At 43.1% G+C, this 17,584-nt stretch overlaps 1 protein-coding gene across 8 annotated transcripts in view; it reads right to left on the minus strand.

Moving 5' to 3' along the window:
- Positions 1-17,584, minus strand: part of OSBPL3 (oxysterol binding protein like 3) — a 93,650-nt gene that overhangs the window by 30,909 nt on the left and 45,157 nt on the right. For 4 of the 8 annotated variants that reach the window (XM_083705628.1, XM_083705632.1, XM_083705627.1 and 1 more), the window contains 10 exons: positions 13,475-13,591; positions 13,263-13,316; positions 12,945-13,058; positions 11,090-11,263; positions 9,816-9,942; positions 7,331-7,434; positions 7,126-7,218; positions 5,544-5,642; positions 4,253-4,409; positions 1,180-1,310 (listed from right to left, as the gene is read on the minus strand). In XM_083705628.1, coding sequence (XP_083561754.1) covers positions 1,180-1,310; positions 4,253-4,409; positions 5,544-5,642; positions 7,126-7,218; positions 7,331-7,434; positions 9,816-9,942; positions 11,090-11,263; positions 12,945-13,058; positions 13,263-13,316; positions 13,475-13,591 — 1,170 coding nt within the window. The remainder of the gene's footprint in view (positions 1-1,179; positions 1,311-4,252; positions 4,410-5,543; positions 5,643-7,125; positions 7,219-7,330; positions 7,435-9,815; positions 9,943-11,089; positions 11,264-12,944; positions 13,059-13,262; positions 13,317-13,474; positions 13,592-17,584) is intronic. The other 4 variants (XM_083705629.1, XM_083705633.1, XM_083705634.1 and 1 more) reach the window with 1 other exon arrangement.

Here is a 17,584-nt window from a genome sequence, read left to right on the forward strand (position 1 = left end):
ACAAATCTGGAGTGGAGTCCCTAAGACGGTTGGATGGTGCCTTGTACGTCTCCTTCTTCCAACTCCTATAGCCAAGTTGATGCCAAATGTATTGCTCTGCTTTCCTTTGGCCCACAAGCGATGCCGGGGGCAGGATCTTGCCATTTGGACAGCCCAGGACCTGCATACACTCTGCCCAGGCTTGTGCTCACTTCAGTGCTGCTAACACAGCAAAAACAATGTTGGAGGCAGCAGTTATGAGTAACTGGTCTCAGCAGCCACAACAGGCGCTGTGATTCTCCAGCAGTTTAACTTCACCCCTGGAGGTGCACTCCATTGTCTCTAGACAGATGGATTCCAACAATGGACACACTTGGTTTAGTCTACTTTACCCCCCAAAAAAATCTCCCTGTGCATTATAAAGCTGCCTTGAGTTCTGTCACCTGATCTCATGGCCCAGAAAAATAGCAGACTCAGCCAAGAAGCAGAACACACACCAGAGCTATGCAGATAGTTCTCAGTATCTCTCAATGAACTATATAAAGCAAAGAAAAAAGGGCTAAAATCCGAGCCACGGTTAAGTGTGTTGGGAACACACTCTGGACATAATCAGATTCATGTCTCAAGTAGCCCTTATTGTTGCTTTCAACTACTCTACTTCTCATTCCGCCATGTAGCAGAAAGGCTATCGTTCATTCCCACAAGGAAAAAGGAAAGCACTTGGGACGCAACATTGCTGAAGATGCAAGACCTGCCCACACGATGCGTAGAGGAGTCTTTCCCAACCAGGTGCCCTCAAGTTGTTTTGGACCACAACTCCCATGATCCTCAACTATTAGCTGTGCCGGCATGATTTATAGTCCAAAATATCTCAAGGACCCCAAGCTGGGGAAGGTTGGTTTAGGGGTCTGTAACATAAATCTGTATGTGCAGCACACAGACAAACACACCCCTTAGACATACAAGGTTGTTCATATGTAACCTGGCACTCCAATGATTGACAACACATGACTGAAAGAAATGAATATGCACACATCAAAAGGTTCAGGACACGAAAGGCTCCTCATGCATTCAATGGCATTCCATCGGTCTTATTTCAGTGAGTTGTAAACACAGGCAAAGATCAAACCAAGACGAGATAAGCAAGTGATTTATGAGGCATGCCTCTGAACATCAGAGCGATCAATGTGGGTCACTTACAGATGATAAGGCATTCTTCAGTCCAGCTATTTGCGCAGATGGAGATGAGGCTGAATCATGTTCAAACATCTGCTGCAGCTTCTCTCTCTCCGTCGAGATCGTACTGAAAGCTGACTTTAAGGTGAAGTACACTATAGAAAATAGTCAAAGTTACAGAAATGACACAAGGGCAAAATGTGTGCAGAAGAGCAGCTGGAGAGACAAACACAGCATGGCAAAAAGCGAGAATGAAAAATTTCTGTTGCTGATTACATAAATACAAAGCAAAGTGCTTTGCAAGATTTTAATGTAAAAGGGGGGGGGAGAGATACAGATTCGTAAAATAAACACACACACACACAAAATCCACAATGTAATGCAACTGTGGGCAATAATTATGATTATTTGCTCATGACCAGATTAGCTTTGTATTTAATTACTCACTTGGCAGCTTTAATGAATTTCATGCAGGTGAGTGAGCAGGCTGGCAGAGAAGCAACAAATCGCTCCAGCCCACCAGCCTGTTCCCCCGGTGGCCAATAGGGAAATGCAAGAGCTGACACAAGAGACAGAGCAATCCATCCCTCCTTTGCAATTGGTCGCTCAAGTTTCCATGCTGGCTAGAGAAGAGATGGTTTTCCGTCTTCTACGGACAGTATGGAAATGCAATCTACTATTCATTTATCTTGCGGCTTCGCACCATTTTCAAAACAGCGGGAAATCCACAATTTAAAAACCTCAGAGCATGAGAAGAGCTCTCTCTGCTGTATCAGACCAAAGGCCCATCTAGTCCAGCACAAGATGACAGCCAAGGGGAAGCCTGGAAGCAGGACCTGGGTGCAACAGTGCTTTCACCCCTTGTGAATCCCAGCAACTGATTTACAAAGGCCTGCTGCCCCCGACACACCACTAGCCACTAGGCTTCTTAGCAGGCTAATAGAACTGCAGCTTAGTAACTTTTCTGGGCTTGTTTGCAAGGCTTCTCTACTGATCTAATAACTTTTGTATCTGTATTTGGCACTATAGTTGGAGTTATCCCACTCTATCCTCTGTGGGATATCTCAGTTAAGCTGAGATATCGCAGCCGAGCAGGGATTGGAGCCTAGGTTCAACACGAACTGCTGCACCAGGCTGCTTCTCAACAATATAAAAAGCAGTAAGAACCTAAACTGAAATGAGTTTTAAGAGCACTGATCTTCGGTGTGTTCATTTTCTAAACAACAGAATACAAATGAACAGGAAGTAAGGAATGCAAAGTTCAGGGTTAGGTTAGTTATTTTCATGTTATGTACATCTGCAGCCTTGAGCAAAAAATAACTTGACATGTTATCACTGCAAGATACCAGGAAATATGTAACACCAGCTAATGGTGGGCCTGCATGACGTAACTACCCATTGCTTAATTGTAACCTTGTCATTGGGCACTTTTCCCAGCTGAAGTCAACGTTCAAAGTCTCCATGTAATGACAGCTACAGGGCTCTAGGTCACAGTTTCAGTCCTTATATGAATGTGTTAACCTGACTCCTTTGTAAGAGGGACAGACTACAAATGTATACTAACGACGATACAGGGAGGGATGGCAGCAGGAGGAACCAAGATACCTCGGAGGCATGGCTTCTCTGGGTGCATAATTAAGTATTTCATCATTATGCTGATGACAAGTAAAGGTAAAGGACCCCTGGACGGTTAAGTCCAGTCAAAGGCAACTATGAGGTGCGACACTCATCTCGCTTTCAGGCCAAGGGAGCCGGCGTTTGTCCACAGACAGCTTTCTGGGACATGTGGCCAACATGATTAAACCGCTTCTGGCGCAACGGAACACCGTGACAGAAACCAGAGCACACAGAAACGCCGTTTACCTTCCTGCCACAGCGGTACCTATTTTTCTACTTGCACTGGTGTGCTTTCAAACTTCTAGGTTGGCAGGAGCTGGGACAGAGCCATGGGAGCTCACTCCGTTGCGAGGATTTGAACCACTAACCTTCCAATCGGCAAGCCCAAGAGGCTCAGTGGTTTAGACCACAGTGCCACCCATGTTCCCCTATGCTGGGAAAGCTCAATTGGTAGAGCAAGAGACTCTCAATCTCTAGGCGGTGGTTTTGAGTCCCTTATTGGGGGAAAATATTTCTGCACTGCAGGGGGTTGGACTTGATGATCCTTGGGGTTCCCTTCCAACTCTACATTTCTGTGATTCTGCACAAACACAGCTTCACCACCTAACCCTGAGCAAAGCCTGAACTAAATAATGGATTTAATCATACATGGGGATATAAAGCAGCTTCAAAAAGCCAGAGTTTTACCTACAAACAAGATGGTGTGAGGTGTGAGGTCACGGAATATTTTCTGTGATTAATGAAATGTGTTTTTTTTAAAAAAATCCTTTTTATAAAAGACTTGAATAATTATCTCTGTCATTTCCAAGGTTCCCTTTCCCTTTGCTACTAGAACACTGTTAAAATGAATACAGATGGCACGATTTAGCAGACATACTAATAAAGTGTGAGCTGCTGGTTTATTTATTAATCTTGCAAAAGGGCTGACTAGTGCCAGCTTGAGCTGGCCTCATAGCGCCTTAAAATGATTCCCCCCCCCCCTCTTCTGCATCCACTAAAAATAGGTTACTACCATAGCAACCCCCTTACATCACAAATGCCAACTCTAAAATTCAGGAAGCTACGTTCAACATCTGTACACATAAACCAGATGCAATATGCAGCTGCATTTTCAGATAAAGGCTTTCACAACTGCTCTTCAGGTTAGAAGATTCCCTAGACTTACATAAACAGTTCAAAAATGGATTAGATTGCCACAACTATTCATGAGGGGTGTTGGATGAAGGCCAGCTTCGGAGGATTATGATGAATGGGGAGGATTTGCAAAATGGACCTGAGCGTTCTTTTCTAGATGCCTCCTTAATATGTGCACATACATAAAGTTATGCATTAATTCAGATAAGGCTGAAAGAAACAATAATTAGTCTGGTTCAAGCTGCTCAAAAGAAAGTCCAAAGCTCAAATCACAATTCCATACTTTGATAACTCATTGTTGTTGGGGTTTTTTAAAAAAATTGACACTGAGCAAAATCCCATTTACCTTTGTGTGCTATGTGACACAAGTCCTCTTGCATTTTAGAGAATTCCGATGTTGTTTCGGAACCATTAGAGTAAATTTTCTCTTCGCCAAAATCTAATGTGGACAAATTGGGGTTGGAAGCGTGCAGTCTCAATGGAGCAGAAAGAACAGTTGGTACCTATAAGGAACACACACCGGCGGTGCGATATTAGTACCAAAGGTTCCAGCTTGCCAGCAACTTACATTCAAGATTCAGAAAGGAAGGGAAAGACATCGATCTGAAACAGACCATTGCCACTCGCAAACCAGAAGAACCCCCCGTACCCTACTGCACCCCCATTTTACGCCACAGATTTGTCCATGGAGCTTACCCAAACCCTTAGTTAAGGGTTTTGAAGTTTTGCTTGAGCATTTCAAATGGTGCTCTTCATCTCTGCACCTTCCGCATTGAAGCTTTCCTTCCTGCTGTTTCTCTTCTCACTTCAGATTGCTCAGAAAATCGATGCTGAGCTACTCTCTTTCCATTAAGTTATCCCCTCTATCCTGAACCCTCTGCTCTAGTTTCCTTCCCTAGACCTCACCGTGAAAACTCTCCTGCTCCCTATCCACAGTTATAGTTCCTTCACTTGCTCACTCCATTCTACCCAGAGTCATTTGCCAACAATTTCCTTCTGCCTCCTTCGCCTGGGAACTTCCTTATTCCTTGAACACCTTCACTTTCTTCTCCCTCAATACCCACATTTTCAGGCAAAACCGTGGTTGAACAATCACAGCATCACTGGGAACAACGGCTACACCACACCTCGCTTTCCCCCTTCCTTAGCCTCACTACTTATTTACCACCCCTTTATCTCTTCCTTCCCTTCTTATTTCTTGATTTATTTAACAAAATTTATTCTCCACTTCACAAGCAGATGCCCACAGCAGCTTACAATTGAAACACGAAATGCCAAGCCATGTGCTTGGGCCTAATGCGATCCTTTCTATGTTCTTTACAGACTCTTTGTAACATTAAATAAGTGTAAGTACTGTGGGCTTTGCTTGTGAATTGGGGGGGGGGGACATGAGGTTAATTTGAGGCCATGCCAATACCCATCACAAATGTCAATTAACTCGTGTTTAAAAGGTGATTACAGAGTACACCATTCAACTCTCTTTTGTGGTCCAGGATTCGATCCTCCCTTCCTCTGTTGATCTATGCAATCCCCCCCCCCCTCAGTTCAACTGTCTCCTTTCCTAGCTATATACAAGCTTCCTGCTCTCTTTCAGAAAGTCCCCACCTAAGCTGCGGAGGAAGTTGTCAATCACTCACCTGAAAGGATGTGCTCATGCTCCTCATTAAATGCCTTGCTGAATTCAGAGGATTGGAGGTATGGGGAAGGAAAAGGTAAGGGGTGGTGGGATTGCTAGGCTGGAGTACGGACATGGCAGAAAGCGTATTGGCCAGTATATTAGGGGGGTGGTATTTGACCGGTCAAGAACATAAAAAAAATGAAACAAAAACATAAAACTTGGTCAATTGACTGGCCAAATAATAGACAAGCATTTAAACACGTATGCTATAAAGAGAATTTGCTAGCTGCCCAAAGAACGAGGGGACCTCCCAGAAGCTTTATAGAGCACTATGAAAGAATGAACACTTGAAGCCCTTCCTCCCCACAGGAAACGCAAACAATTCAAAGGAATAATGGCTTATGAAATTGATGGACTAGGCTGAAACGGCGAAATAACTGCCAGACTAAGAGGACATCATGACTAAGGAGGAATTGAGACCATTGATGGATTATCTATCAAAGTATCACCCAGACGTGAAGGCAGGATTTGAAATATAAGCAGTGGATTCCTGAAAGACCTAATAATAGTGAAGTTTAAATAATAAAAACAGACCTATTGTTGTGCAATGGTGTGTGGGTCTGGTCCCACCTGCTACTGGAATGTCCTCCTCCCCCAATAGACTGCCATGGGATGATGAGGACCTTGGCCTGAAAAAGTTTCTTCATCCCTATGCTACAGGGTCAATTTCCGGCCAACCAGTAAGCTTAGACCAGTGTCTCTTCCATGAGGTGTTTGTGTATGATTCCTTGATGCTTCCCAGCCTGAAGCATGAGTTCCTGTTCAGATATGGCTGTGGTTACAATGCGTGACTAGTAGGAGAAGCTCGCCCATGCTGCTTAAAAGTGAGGGAGAAGGCAGGAAGTCAAGGAATAGTTGTGCCAAAAAGTGAGGAGTGGACTCGCATGTGCAGCCCTGATTCCTTCAGGGCTGCACAGCAAGGGACTCTCACTGTTTGTATTGCTGTCAAATGACACTGGGATGCAACAGAAAGCTGTTAGTCACACAGGGTGCTCCTAACATGTTGGACTGCAGCCAATTAATCGTATTTGACCAATCAATTGACCAGCATGACAACCCTACCCTCATCTGCGTCAGACCAATACTAGCCTAGTTCCCCTACCCCAAAATGACAACAGCTTTCTAAGGCTTAAGAAACCACTTCCAGATATTCTTTAATGGGAATTGTTTGGCATTGGCGTGAGATATTATGCATGCAAAGTGTGTACTCTTACGACTGCGCTACCCCTTTCACCCTTCTGCAGCCCCCTGTAAACTCAGCAACCCAAATAAAAGTGTATTCTCCAGATGGATGGAGCCAATCTTGGATATAAATGTTATTTATTATGCTGTCAAAAGTTCAGCGAACGAAAGGCTCAATAGATTAGTGAATGCAGCACCCTCTGCTTATATCACACCAGCAGAACGGAATCACCATCTGTCACCGAGAGCAATTACTAAGACCGTCAATTATATTGGAGAAAATGAGTTTTCACCAGTTCATCCACACCTACATTTTTAGGCTAAGCCTGGAAGAGGATGGGTGAAGAGAGGCTGGTTACCTGCAACATTCCTTTCGCATCTTTACTAAGACCTCGGGAACGCCACCTCCTGTGTGTTCTTTTTTCCTTTTTAGGACTTTCAAAGGGGATGCCCTTTAGAACAGCACACGGGAAAGAGAAGAACGGCATTTATCACAACTCTAGGAAGAAAGCTGACACGAGCTAGCAGCATGACCCAACAGAGGTAGCAATTTCCACAACTAACCTGCATGGCATTTATGGCGGGCGCTGAGTATGTCCTGTGGAGAACTTCCATGCTTTGCAGAAGCTGGCTCATTTCCAGCAGATAGTTATGACAGTGGGAGAGGTCTGTTGGGAAGAAAGAAACGATTTTCAGTGCTTTGTAAAAGAGAAGGGAGGGGAGAGGGAGGAAGAGGTTATCTACCCCTCCATTTATCTAGTGTACGCGCAATGTATTTTTCAGCAGAACTCTAATGGTAACTGATTACTAGGTAATTCAGAAGATTATGAAGGATGTGTCTGGCTGTCAGTTACATTCTGATTCTGTGGTTACTCTCCCAGGATTTGTTGAAACAGCTATTAAAAGCGAAGCTTACAAATAGGCGGGTAGGATTTTAGCACACACAAAGCAGTGGCGCAAAAACACACCACCTATGAAATATATGATCCATGTTTAAAAGGGCTGTGTCAGGGGTCTGCATTCACGGGGGGGGGGGAGAGGAATGTACAGACAGCCTCCTCCTCTGTTGAGCAGCTGCACTTCGTCAGAGTCTGGGGAGGAGAAGCCTTCAGGAGACACGGAGGAAGAGAGAAAGGGGGGGGGGCGAGGCAAAGGCTCAGTCAGGCGGAGGGGAGCAAAGACACTACTCCCAGGGAAGTGGATGTGCCTCTTCCGTCGCATAGTTTTTGCCAGGGAATTTCACGTACGGAAAAGAGGAGGTTTTCCCGGGCTTTTATGCTGGAGGGCAAACAGGAAGAAGGCACTTCCGGAATCTGCTAGCGATTAAGGCAGACCTGGGTTTTGGACTTCTACACTGTACATAAGTTTTGCACTCAATAAAACCTGTAAAGACAGGCCGGAGTCCTGGCTGTTATCTTCGTGAGCAACCACACTCTCACCTCACAGGTTGCATTAACGTTTCCAGGGAGAAGAGAGTTTAAGCAGCATCTTTGAGCATAAGGTCATAGAGTTGGAAGGGACCACCCCCCCCAGTCCAACCCCCTGAAAGGCAGGAATCTCAGCTAAAGCATGCCTGACCCATGGCCATCCAACATCTAAAACCAAGGAAGGAGAGTCCACCGCCTTCAGAGGGAGTCCTGGCCCTCCTCTATTCCATTTCTTTAGACTAATAGCACCACAAAGCATTGTTCTCACTGTAATTATTAGCTTCCTCAAGAGACTGGATGAGATTGTCTAATTCTTAATACGCAGCTAAGTTAGCACTCTCTTACAAGAACTTGAAACAGCCCTATCAAAAACCGAAGCAGTAAAACTGAGTGACGTGTAAACAAGACTGGAGAAGATGTTCCACACAAACTAGGCTCTGGGGGCTAGTCTTTCTTGAACGGTTGGATTTCTCCCTCCCTCTCCATGCCTACCAAAAAAACCCCCAAACAAACCCATACACACTCCATTAGAAAACAGAGGCTAGGAGAAAAAGGTATTTTAAAGGTAGCTCACATGCCTGACCCAGTTGCTTTCTCGAAGAGAGCTCCTGAGAGAGTTTTGGGTAGGAAAGCAGAGAGGAACACAATAGCAGAAAATGCTGGTATGCTGGCAGTACTCAGAAGCGAGGAAGACCCCAGTCAGAGGAAGGAAAATGGAGTATACCCCAAAGTACATAGGAAAAGGATTTATTAGGCTCAATGTGTTTTGGAACAAATCTTTTTTTCATGAGCATTCTAATCGTCTTCCATCTGTTCTTCTCAAACCAAGGAAGGGCTCACTGGCTTGACTCACTAGAAGGCTGCTTCCTATGTTCCTAATCTGCTCTGAAACCAAGTTTCAGTTCCTATGCACCTGCATGTCCTCTCTGCCTTTCTCCCCATGCTGAGAGTACTCAACCGCACGTTCCTCATCCCTTCCTAGCCTAAAAAGGACACTAGCAGCAAACAGGGTTTGTTTGTTTTTTAAAAAAGAAGTTTCACAGTGAGGAGTCCTGCAGCTGGGGTGAGCATAGGGCTAGGACAATGATTTACGCCAGGGGTGGGGAACCTACTGCCCTGTGGTTCTCACCAACCCTGATCATTAGCTATGCTGCCTAACTTATGTTTTGTAACACCTCTGATAATATCGCCTTTAGCCCAAGGAACTCCAGCCCAAAGGCTGTAAAGGAACCAACCCCCCACCCCCATTTTCATTCCCAGGGGGTGCACACACACACACACAGGCTTTACACATCTTTCCACCACCCATCTATGTCCCACCTAGGAACAAGTTATTTCAAACTCTCCATTTGAACTTCAGTCACCTGTTATTTGGAGTCCAGTCCTTTTTAGAGGCTGAAGCAATTGACAAGGCAGGTGATAGGCTCTTGAAATGGAGGGGAGGAGAAGTAACCCTAACTTCAGAGTCACATGGTCTATTATCAAAGCTTGTTTTAAAAATTGCTTTCCAATTTCCGCCTTAAAAATTGCTTTTTAAGGCGGATGTTGCATCAGGACATAGAACCATGAAGAACGTTCTGTAAATGCTAAGTAACTTAGAAGACTGAATTTCTACTTTTTACCTTTTGAACATCTTTCCATATCCTCCGAAGACTGCAGCCAAGGTGGGATCCTTGAGTCATTGTTTGAGCAGGAGAATGACAAACTACTTCCAGTCTGCAATGAATTCTGTTGAGTCATGCTGCCTCGCTGTTGCGTGGAAACAGGATTACATCATCAATAAAAATATTCCAGTAAGGGGAGAAATACTTTGCATGCTTTGTTATGATGAATGACACTTAAAAGCAAGCACAGATGTTTAACTCCAGGTGGGAAAGGCTTTGCAAAAGCGATTTCCCCAAAGCTGCATGCATTAAAGCAGGGATGGGAAACCTGGAGCGGGGGCTGATGGGAGTTGGAGTCCAACATCTGGGCAGCCACAGGTTCTCCATCCCTGAAGTAAAGCTCAACCTGCGCCATTGCTAGTCTGTAGGTTGGCTGAAAGATAAAGTACACTCAGCGGCCTTGCCCCACTAAAATTACCAAATTTCAAGCTAAATTCTTACATACTAGTAAAGTCCCATTCATGCTGTCATTTCCACAAGCCAAAAATGCAAATACTTCCCAACTGCTTCAACACTGACATTTCCTATCAATGGCCTTCAGGCCGTTACGGACATTTGGGCAAAGAAAATCCATGGTCTATCAGGAAGGCAACTGGACAGCCCTAGTGAAGACAGTTTCTCTACCCAAATGACCAGGTTGTTGCCAGAACAACAGGAAATGAGGAAAGTGAACAAGAAGAATGAGACGGGCTATAGTGCACTTTGTATCCTCCCAAACGCCACAGAAAAAGGCTAGCCAAATTGGTGTTCCAGATGTTCAGAACTCCAACTCTCATCAGTTTCAATCAGCTAGGACAATGGGAAGGGATGATGGGAGTTGTAGTCCGACAATGTCTGAAGGGCACCATGTTGCTTATCCATATTAATACTCATCAGGTCACACAGCACATAAAGAAAGCATGAAAAGTAGCCCTTTCTTCAGTTAATGGAAACGTAAATGCTGCTTAGTATCAATTGACTTGGATGAAGCTTTGTTTTGATTTCTTTATGTTTTATTTTGAAGCCGCCAAATTCCCAAATCGTCACAAAACACTCAGCTTTTAGTTGACATTCATTCTTTACCTCCACTGGTACTGGAAAAAGAATGAGCACTACAGTGGGATTTTTGAAAGGAACATATTGCGTTTATTCCTCAAATATCAGCTCTATTCCTTGTTTTATTCTGCACACAGAGGTCAGACCAAATTAAGCCCCAAGGGAAGCCCATCATCTGCTATTCCTGTGGTTTCTACCTTTCTGCTTGCTGTGGATTCCAGAAAGCCAGTTACGGAGTCTGTAACAGAAGCTGATGCTGGAAAGAAATGGTTGTTGATGTCATGTGGAAACATGGAAATTTCATTTTGACGATACATTCTATGATGGCGTAGCTTTGCTACCCATTCATCAAAGACTTCCTGAGATTTTGCCTAGAGGAAAACACAGGTTATAAAAACAAGAGTTATATTTTTCCACATTACTACTACCCAGCGTAAGTGGGATGAAAGATCTCATTTATCTCCCCTCAGTTGGTTCAAAGTCTTTACTAAATGAATAATTCTGCAGTCTAGGACTGCTTTGCCACCTGGAAAACCTACATAGGAAGCAACCTGCTCGGCCACACCTATCAAGGCCCAACTAGTCTAGCATTCTGTTCTCACAGTGGCCAGAAACAGGACATGGGTGAAACACCACTCTTCGACACCGCTCCTTTGAACTGAATGACAGAGGAGGTTTTGCTGCAGCAGATGGAAGGGAATTGTCCTAGTGAGGTCCTGGTAACTTGTTTCTACTTCTCGGCCTAGTGATGAAGGGGATGCTGAGCTGCAGGAAGGACGAAAGGCAGTGAACACAGTGCTCTATGGTAGCAAACAGGGCCTGGCACAGGCATCTACAGAACCAAGGGAAAGCTTTAGGCTAAGTGTAGAAAGCAAGGGATGACATAGAGACCATGGGCAGCCTGTCCTGTTCCAAATAACCAATCAGACCAGCGAACCAAAGTTAAAGTAGCAACGGATTCTACACCATAATACTCAGCTCCTATTGCATTTCTTTTTGAGTTTGCCGCATATGCAAGCTGTATTCTGTACTGATCAACACAAATTCTTTGAACCGAAGTTCGAGTCTGAAGTTCCCGGGCAGCAATTTGGATCCCAAGTCCAACTTAATTATATAAGTTTATAAGGATTTAAAACATATTAAATACATCACACTCTAGTCACGCATAAAACAAAAACAAATCAATGTCTGTCTTAAGGCAGAGTTTCTTATATGCACCCCCCCCCATCAGCCAATTTTGTCTTCTATGGCTTGTGACTCAGTTGCGGCTCCACTTCAAATCATTATTTCTTTTTTGTGGGTTCATCTGGAGCCAACGCTAAATACAAATTCCAGCTTCAGGTTCTATCCCCCAGGGTTGCTCTGATCAAAAGGCTTTTAAGAAATACCCTACAGCTGAAAATTGATAACATAAAGTTAAACTGTATATGTATCTTTGAAAGCAGAGTACTGAACACCATGGGAAAACAGCAGTGGCAACTGCAGAAGCGTGATTACCCTTAGCTACACACATATTACTGAGAGGCAAAAGAGGTTCTAGTTCACTCAGTCCAATCACCCCTCCAAAGATTAAAAGCAGCTCTTCTATAACTCTCATTTTCTGACGCACCACGCTACAGCATACTACACTATGCCCATATCCTTTGATATATAACATCCTTTGATATTAACATGCAAAATCACCATCGTTCACACTAAAAAGCATATAATAAGCTTTAGCCTATTAATAATAAAACTTTGGCGCCATTACATACTTTAAATGTACATTAAGCATCAAAATAATATTAAGTAGTTAAAACCATGCTGTTCTTCAAACTTTATTCTCATGTGTGGTTATTCAAATGAAACTATTGCCTTCGGTTCAAGCTTAGAGTAAGATATGACCTTGCACCAAGTTGAGAGTAAGATTGCATTTTAAGCGAACTGGGCAAAATAGGGCAAAATATAGCAAATTCAACAGGATTCTGGGGAAACAGATGGAGATCTCTAGGTTGAATGCAATCTTTTCCAGCACCAGAACGACACTCTGATATTACTTAACAACAGGATTACCTTTAAATGATAAATGTGTTCTTCTGTATCCAGATCTATACATTTTGTTGACTTCTTCACGGACATCACCGAAAGCCCAACGTCTATACACCCATGCAGCTTCCCTCGCGCTATCTGTCAAGAGTCGTTGAAAAATAACTATTTCAATTCAGGGAGAGGACAGCAAAAAACACACACAAAAAAACCCCAACTTTCAGGATTACCTCTTTCTGCCTACTGATATCCTTTCAAACAATCACTGATTTCTTTCACAAAAACCTAAGCAGACATCAAATTAATTCACGCAACGTTTGCACAATGTGTCTTTGAGGTACTTACGTCAGCTGGGCTCTTTGCATACTTCAAAATCCCTTTATCCAGAAAGAAGCATCTCTGTAATGCAGAGAAAACTCTTTTAGTCAGGAAGCGTAAGACAGTGCGACTGTTCCTTGAAGAGCTGTAATACTCCTTCACCCAGCCTTTCAACAAGGGCACCAGACTAAGTGACTTAAATGTTAATGGGAACAAACAACAATGACAGATGTCCTCACCTTGTGCCAACCTTTCAGAGGCCATTTCCTCTTTTTCAGCAGGTAGCCTTCCTGTTTCGGTGGTTCCTGCGTGTAATTCATGGCTCCCCGCAGTCCTTCCACAATTTCCCAGCTGTCCTGTTCAGAAACAAGGCCCAGAATATATAACAGTGTCTTTTTTCTCCTTCGTCAAATGAGAGGACAGTGACAAAAACAGCAACTTTAACATGCTAACGGCAGACCAAAATCCCAACCCAAGCAGACTGGAGTCCCTTGGGTTTAAGATGGCTGCCCCACTGGGTTTCCAGATTGAGAGCAGCTAATTCAGTCTAAGTGGGCTGTGAGTTGAACTGCCATTATGGACAGAATACAAAAAGGCGCATATAAATGCATTTGTTTGGAGCAGTCTTTGCCATCCTGGTGTTCTGAACTACAATTCCCATCTACCAGCATGCCAAGTAAATTAAACACTTTTTAATATGCAACAGCTGCATTCCGATGAAACAATAAACTATATTGAATGGTTATGGGAGCAAGTCTAAGTAAGCCTTGGAATAGGGCATCCTTTTACGCCTCAGGAACAACCAGGAGGGAAAGTCTGGAAGTTTTTGCTTCTGTTTTCACTTCTGCACAGTTCAGTGAAATGTGAGAACTTATGGGCCTTTCCGCACTTATCCTTTGTAGTGGTCTAGTTCAGGCATAGGCAAACTCGGCCCTCCAGATGTTTTGGGACTACAATTCCCATCATCCCTGACCACTGGTCCTGTTAGCTAGGGATCATTGGAGTTGTAGTCCCAAAACATCTGGAGGGCCGAGTTTGCCTATGCCTAGTCTAGTTGCTGTTTGGTCCAATATTTTTAAGAGTGAATTTGTAGCTGATGGTCGAGGGACGAGGAGCTGATGGTCGAGGGACGAGTAAAGATTTTCTTTCTACAATAGTAGGTTGTATCTGAATTGAGAAAAGTTCTATGGTTCCGGTCACACCCCTTACATACTCTCATATTCCTCTGGTAAATGTAAGAATTATGAACATGTCCAAGGAATATCACTTTTGTGGCTCCTTTTTTGTATTTAATTCAAGGTGTTCTGGAATTCTAATAGTATAGCAGATAAGAAGAGGTACTACTGTGTCTGGTGAACCTAGTTATTGTGAGGAATATTGTCCGCAACTAATTTTTGCTGTCATGGGCAAAACTCTGAATCATTATCACCATCCCAGTCTGCAATCTCTCTCCTCTGAACCGAGCTCACAAACTGACACCTTGCACTGTCATAGGGAAGTGGAGTGAAACAGATGTTTCACAAACCATGCTCACCAACCTTACGTCCACACAGAAACTGGGGCAATACTTGTACACAAATGGAAACTATTAAGAATCGTAGGTCAGAAGAAAAAATGGTCTTTGTTCCAGAACACTTGATGAATAATAATGTAATGTGGCAGTGTGCTAAAAAATCTGGAGACAACAGAAATTATACCTCTATAACTGCAGAAAAACGCGTTTCTAATCTAGATATGGTCTATTAAAACGAACAGGCTTCATAAACCATGCTTTGAAACTTCTTTATGTTTGGAAATTGTTTTAATGGACTTATGATTAAGACTAACCATGGTTTGTCCAAATCCAGACATTCTCCAAGTTCATAATGGTAAACTGTGGTTTGCCAAAAAAGAAGCAAAAGCTTCTGATCTGCCTCTCGTAGTTGTACCATAGAAAGAGAGCCTGCAACCCCTAAAGCTCCCAAGTTCATTTCCATAATGAATATACAAACACAGACACAATATCATGAAGTTCATTAATACAGCAATACACAGGAATATTTTTAATGTTTTTATCATTACAACAATGATCATTGTAGGCTCTCATGGTAGTGTGAATATTCCATACTAAACTACCGCTTGTAATCTCATCCGCTCCTACCATATGTGATATTTTGTGCCCAGAAGATCCTTGTAAATTTTTGAACGTTTATTACCCATCTTCCTTCCCCCGTTTCTGAATAATGAAACAGAGATTTTAACAACAAAGCCTAAAATGCTCTGTTGCCTCAAATGAAATATGCATGCAGAAAAGTAACTGCTTATTCCACATTTTAGAGCTGCAAGACAACAGGAAAATGCGTATGACAACATTCAGAGCCCAAATCAAACCCAACAAGTGAGAAAGCAATGAGCAATAGGAGTTACTGAACTGATCACATTTCAAATTGGCAACAGAGTTTGCGGAAATGTCAGTGGAATAACTCCTACAAGTTAAAAATTAGTCATTTGAAACCATCTCAACCCGGGCAAACGGTCCATTTTTAAAATATCATTGATTCGCTGTAGTATTTTAACACTGCAAACCACAGTATATAAACACATTAAGAAGGAGTAACAAAAGAATGCTAACATTAATTTCACAAGAGAGGAGGGAACATATTCATCATGGAAAACAGGGACAAATCACTGAAAGTGGTTTGGAAACTGCAAGGCCAAAGGCAAATCCCCCTCGGCCACCTGTCCTTGCCTTCTTCAAAATTGTAATTTAATCTTGCAAAGGATTTGATAAAGCGAAATGAAATGGCACAAATGCTTTGTTTGGAGTTCATGAGCATCAAAGAGTCTCAGGCCTGCAGGCCCAGTCCCCACAAGAGAGGCAGACAGGCCTTCTGGAAAGGAGCTTCCTAGGATGGGTTAAAGGGGAATAGGAAACATTTCCATTCCAGGAGCTGCCATGTATGAGGGACACAAACCTTTTAAAAGCCAGGAAGACCACAACATTTTGAGCAACATGTGTTCCACCGCCTGAAGTCTAACCTTTTAATAATGCCTTTGAGAAACCCCTGTAATCTCACTAGGTTGCCTGGACCAGCAGAACAGCCTGTGAGCAGCAAATTAAAAACAAAGAACAGCGAGAACGGCTTCGCATCCGAAACATGTTCTCGGGGGACTGTTTTCTCATTTTTGCGCTTTTATAGTCTGGAGCAGGTACCAGAGCACAAAACAGATTCTCATATCTTCTGTAGGGAACGGTGCATGTACACTTAAAATCAGGGCTTTCCTCGGCGAAATTGCAAAGAATGGCTTTGCGCGGGGGCGAAAGTAGCAATATAAATGCATGCATTTTCAACAGACGTGAGGGTATGGCTGTCAGATACCTGTGCCAGAAAACAAAATGAACGTGTGGGACGAGGCCCTCAGAAATAAATGGCTATAGTTCAGAGAGGGACATTTTGGCTTCCCCATCAACTATTTTGTTGTGGAAGGAGGGGAAAAGGGGAAAAAAAGACTACAACTCAAAGAGTCTTTGCGAATGCTTGAAGGTTCATATTTCATCAGATTTCCTGCCACTGAGCCTTTTCATTAAAACTGACAATACCTAATTAAAATGGGACTGAGGGGGCAGATTACCAATTCTCAGCAGACAAAAGGTATGGCGTCTGTCACTTGGAGCCTGAAGTCTCAGTCATCACAGAGGCAAAAGATATCTAGGTATCTGAAAACATGCGTTATATAGAGCAGAAGAGGACTATTATAAAAGTAGATCTGTCCTTTAACAAAAACAGGAAAGAAAGAAAGTCACAAAACTAGGCTCCGTTTCGGTTAAAGATAGAGTTGCTCTGCATGAAAGTATTCTTTTGAAACCTACAATTCTGCAGTTTAAGATTGACTAAATGATGCATGACCTTAACAGGGTAGTTCTACCCTTGAGTGCAAGATTTTGCACACACATATACAGTGATTCCCTTTCTCACTAAGCATTTAAATCAGTGTCATATCGTGTTAAACAATTCTCCCCCACCACAAAACATCATGGGAACAGAAATTTGTTAAGGATGATGTAAGTTGCAGGGAGACATCTATTCCTCTCAAAGAGCTACAATTCCCAGAGTAGTTTAAAAATCAATTCCTTCTCTGGGAGGACTCTGGCAACCAGCTCGCTGAAGGGAATAGAGGTCTCCTAACATTTTCCCCACATAAATATATAATATTTAGACGAGGAACAGTGTACGAAACCTGTGATCGCCTGTACAACAACTGAATACATTAAAAAGAGCACAATTGCACCAAATTGTTTGTTGTGGGAATAGAAGTGCTTCGCTGTTTAGATGGATTTCCCCATTAAAATTAGCTAATATGATGCATTA

The sequence above is a fragment of the Podarcis gaigeae genome, assembly GCF_964106915.1.
Source record: "Podarcis gaigeae genome assembly, chromosome: 12".
In the NCBI taxonomy this organism is placed as follows: domain Eukaryota; kingdom Metazoa; phylum Chordata; class Lepidosauria; order Squamata; family Lacertidae; genus Podarcis; species Podarcis gaigeae.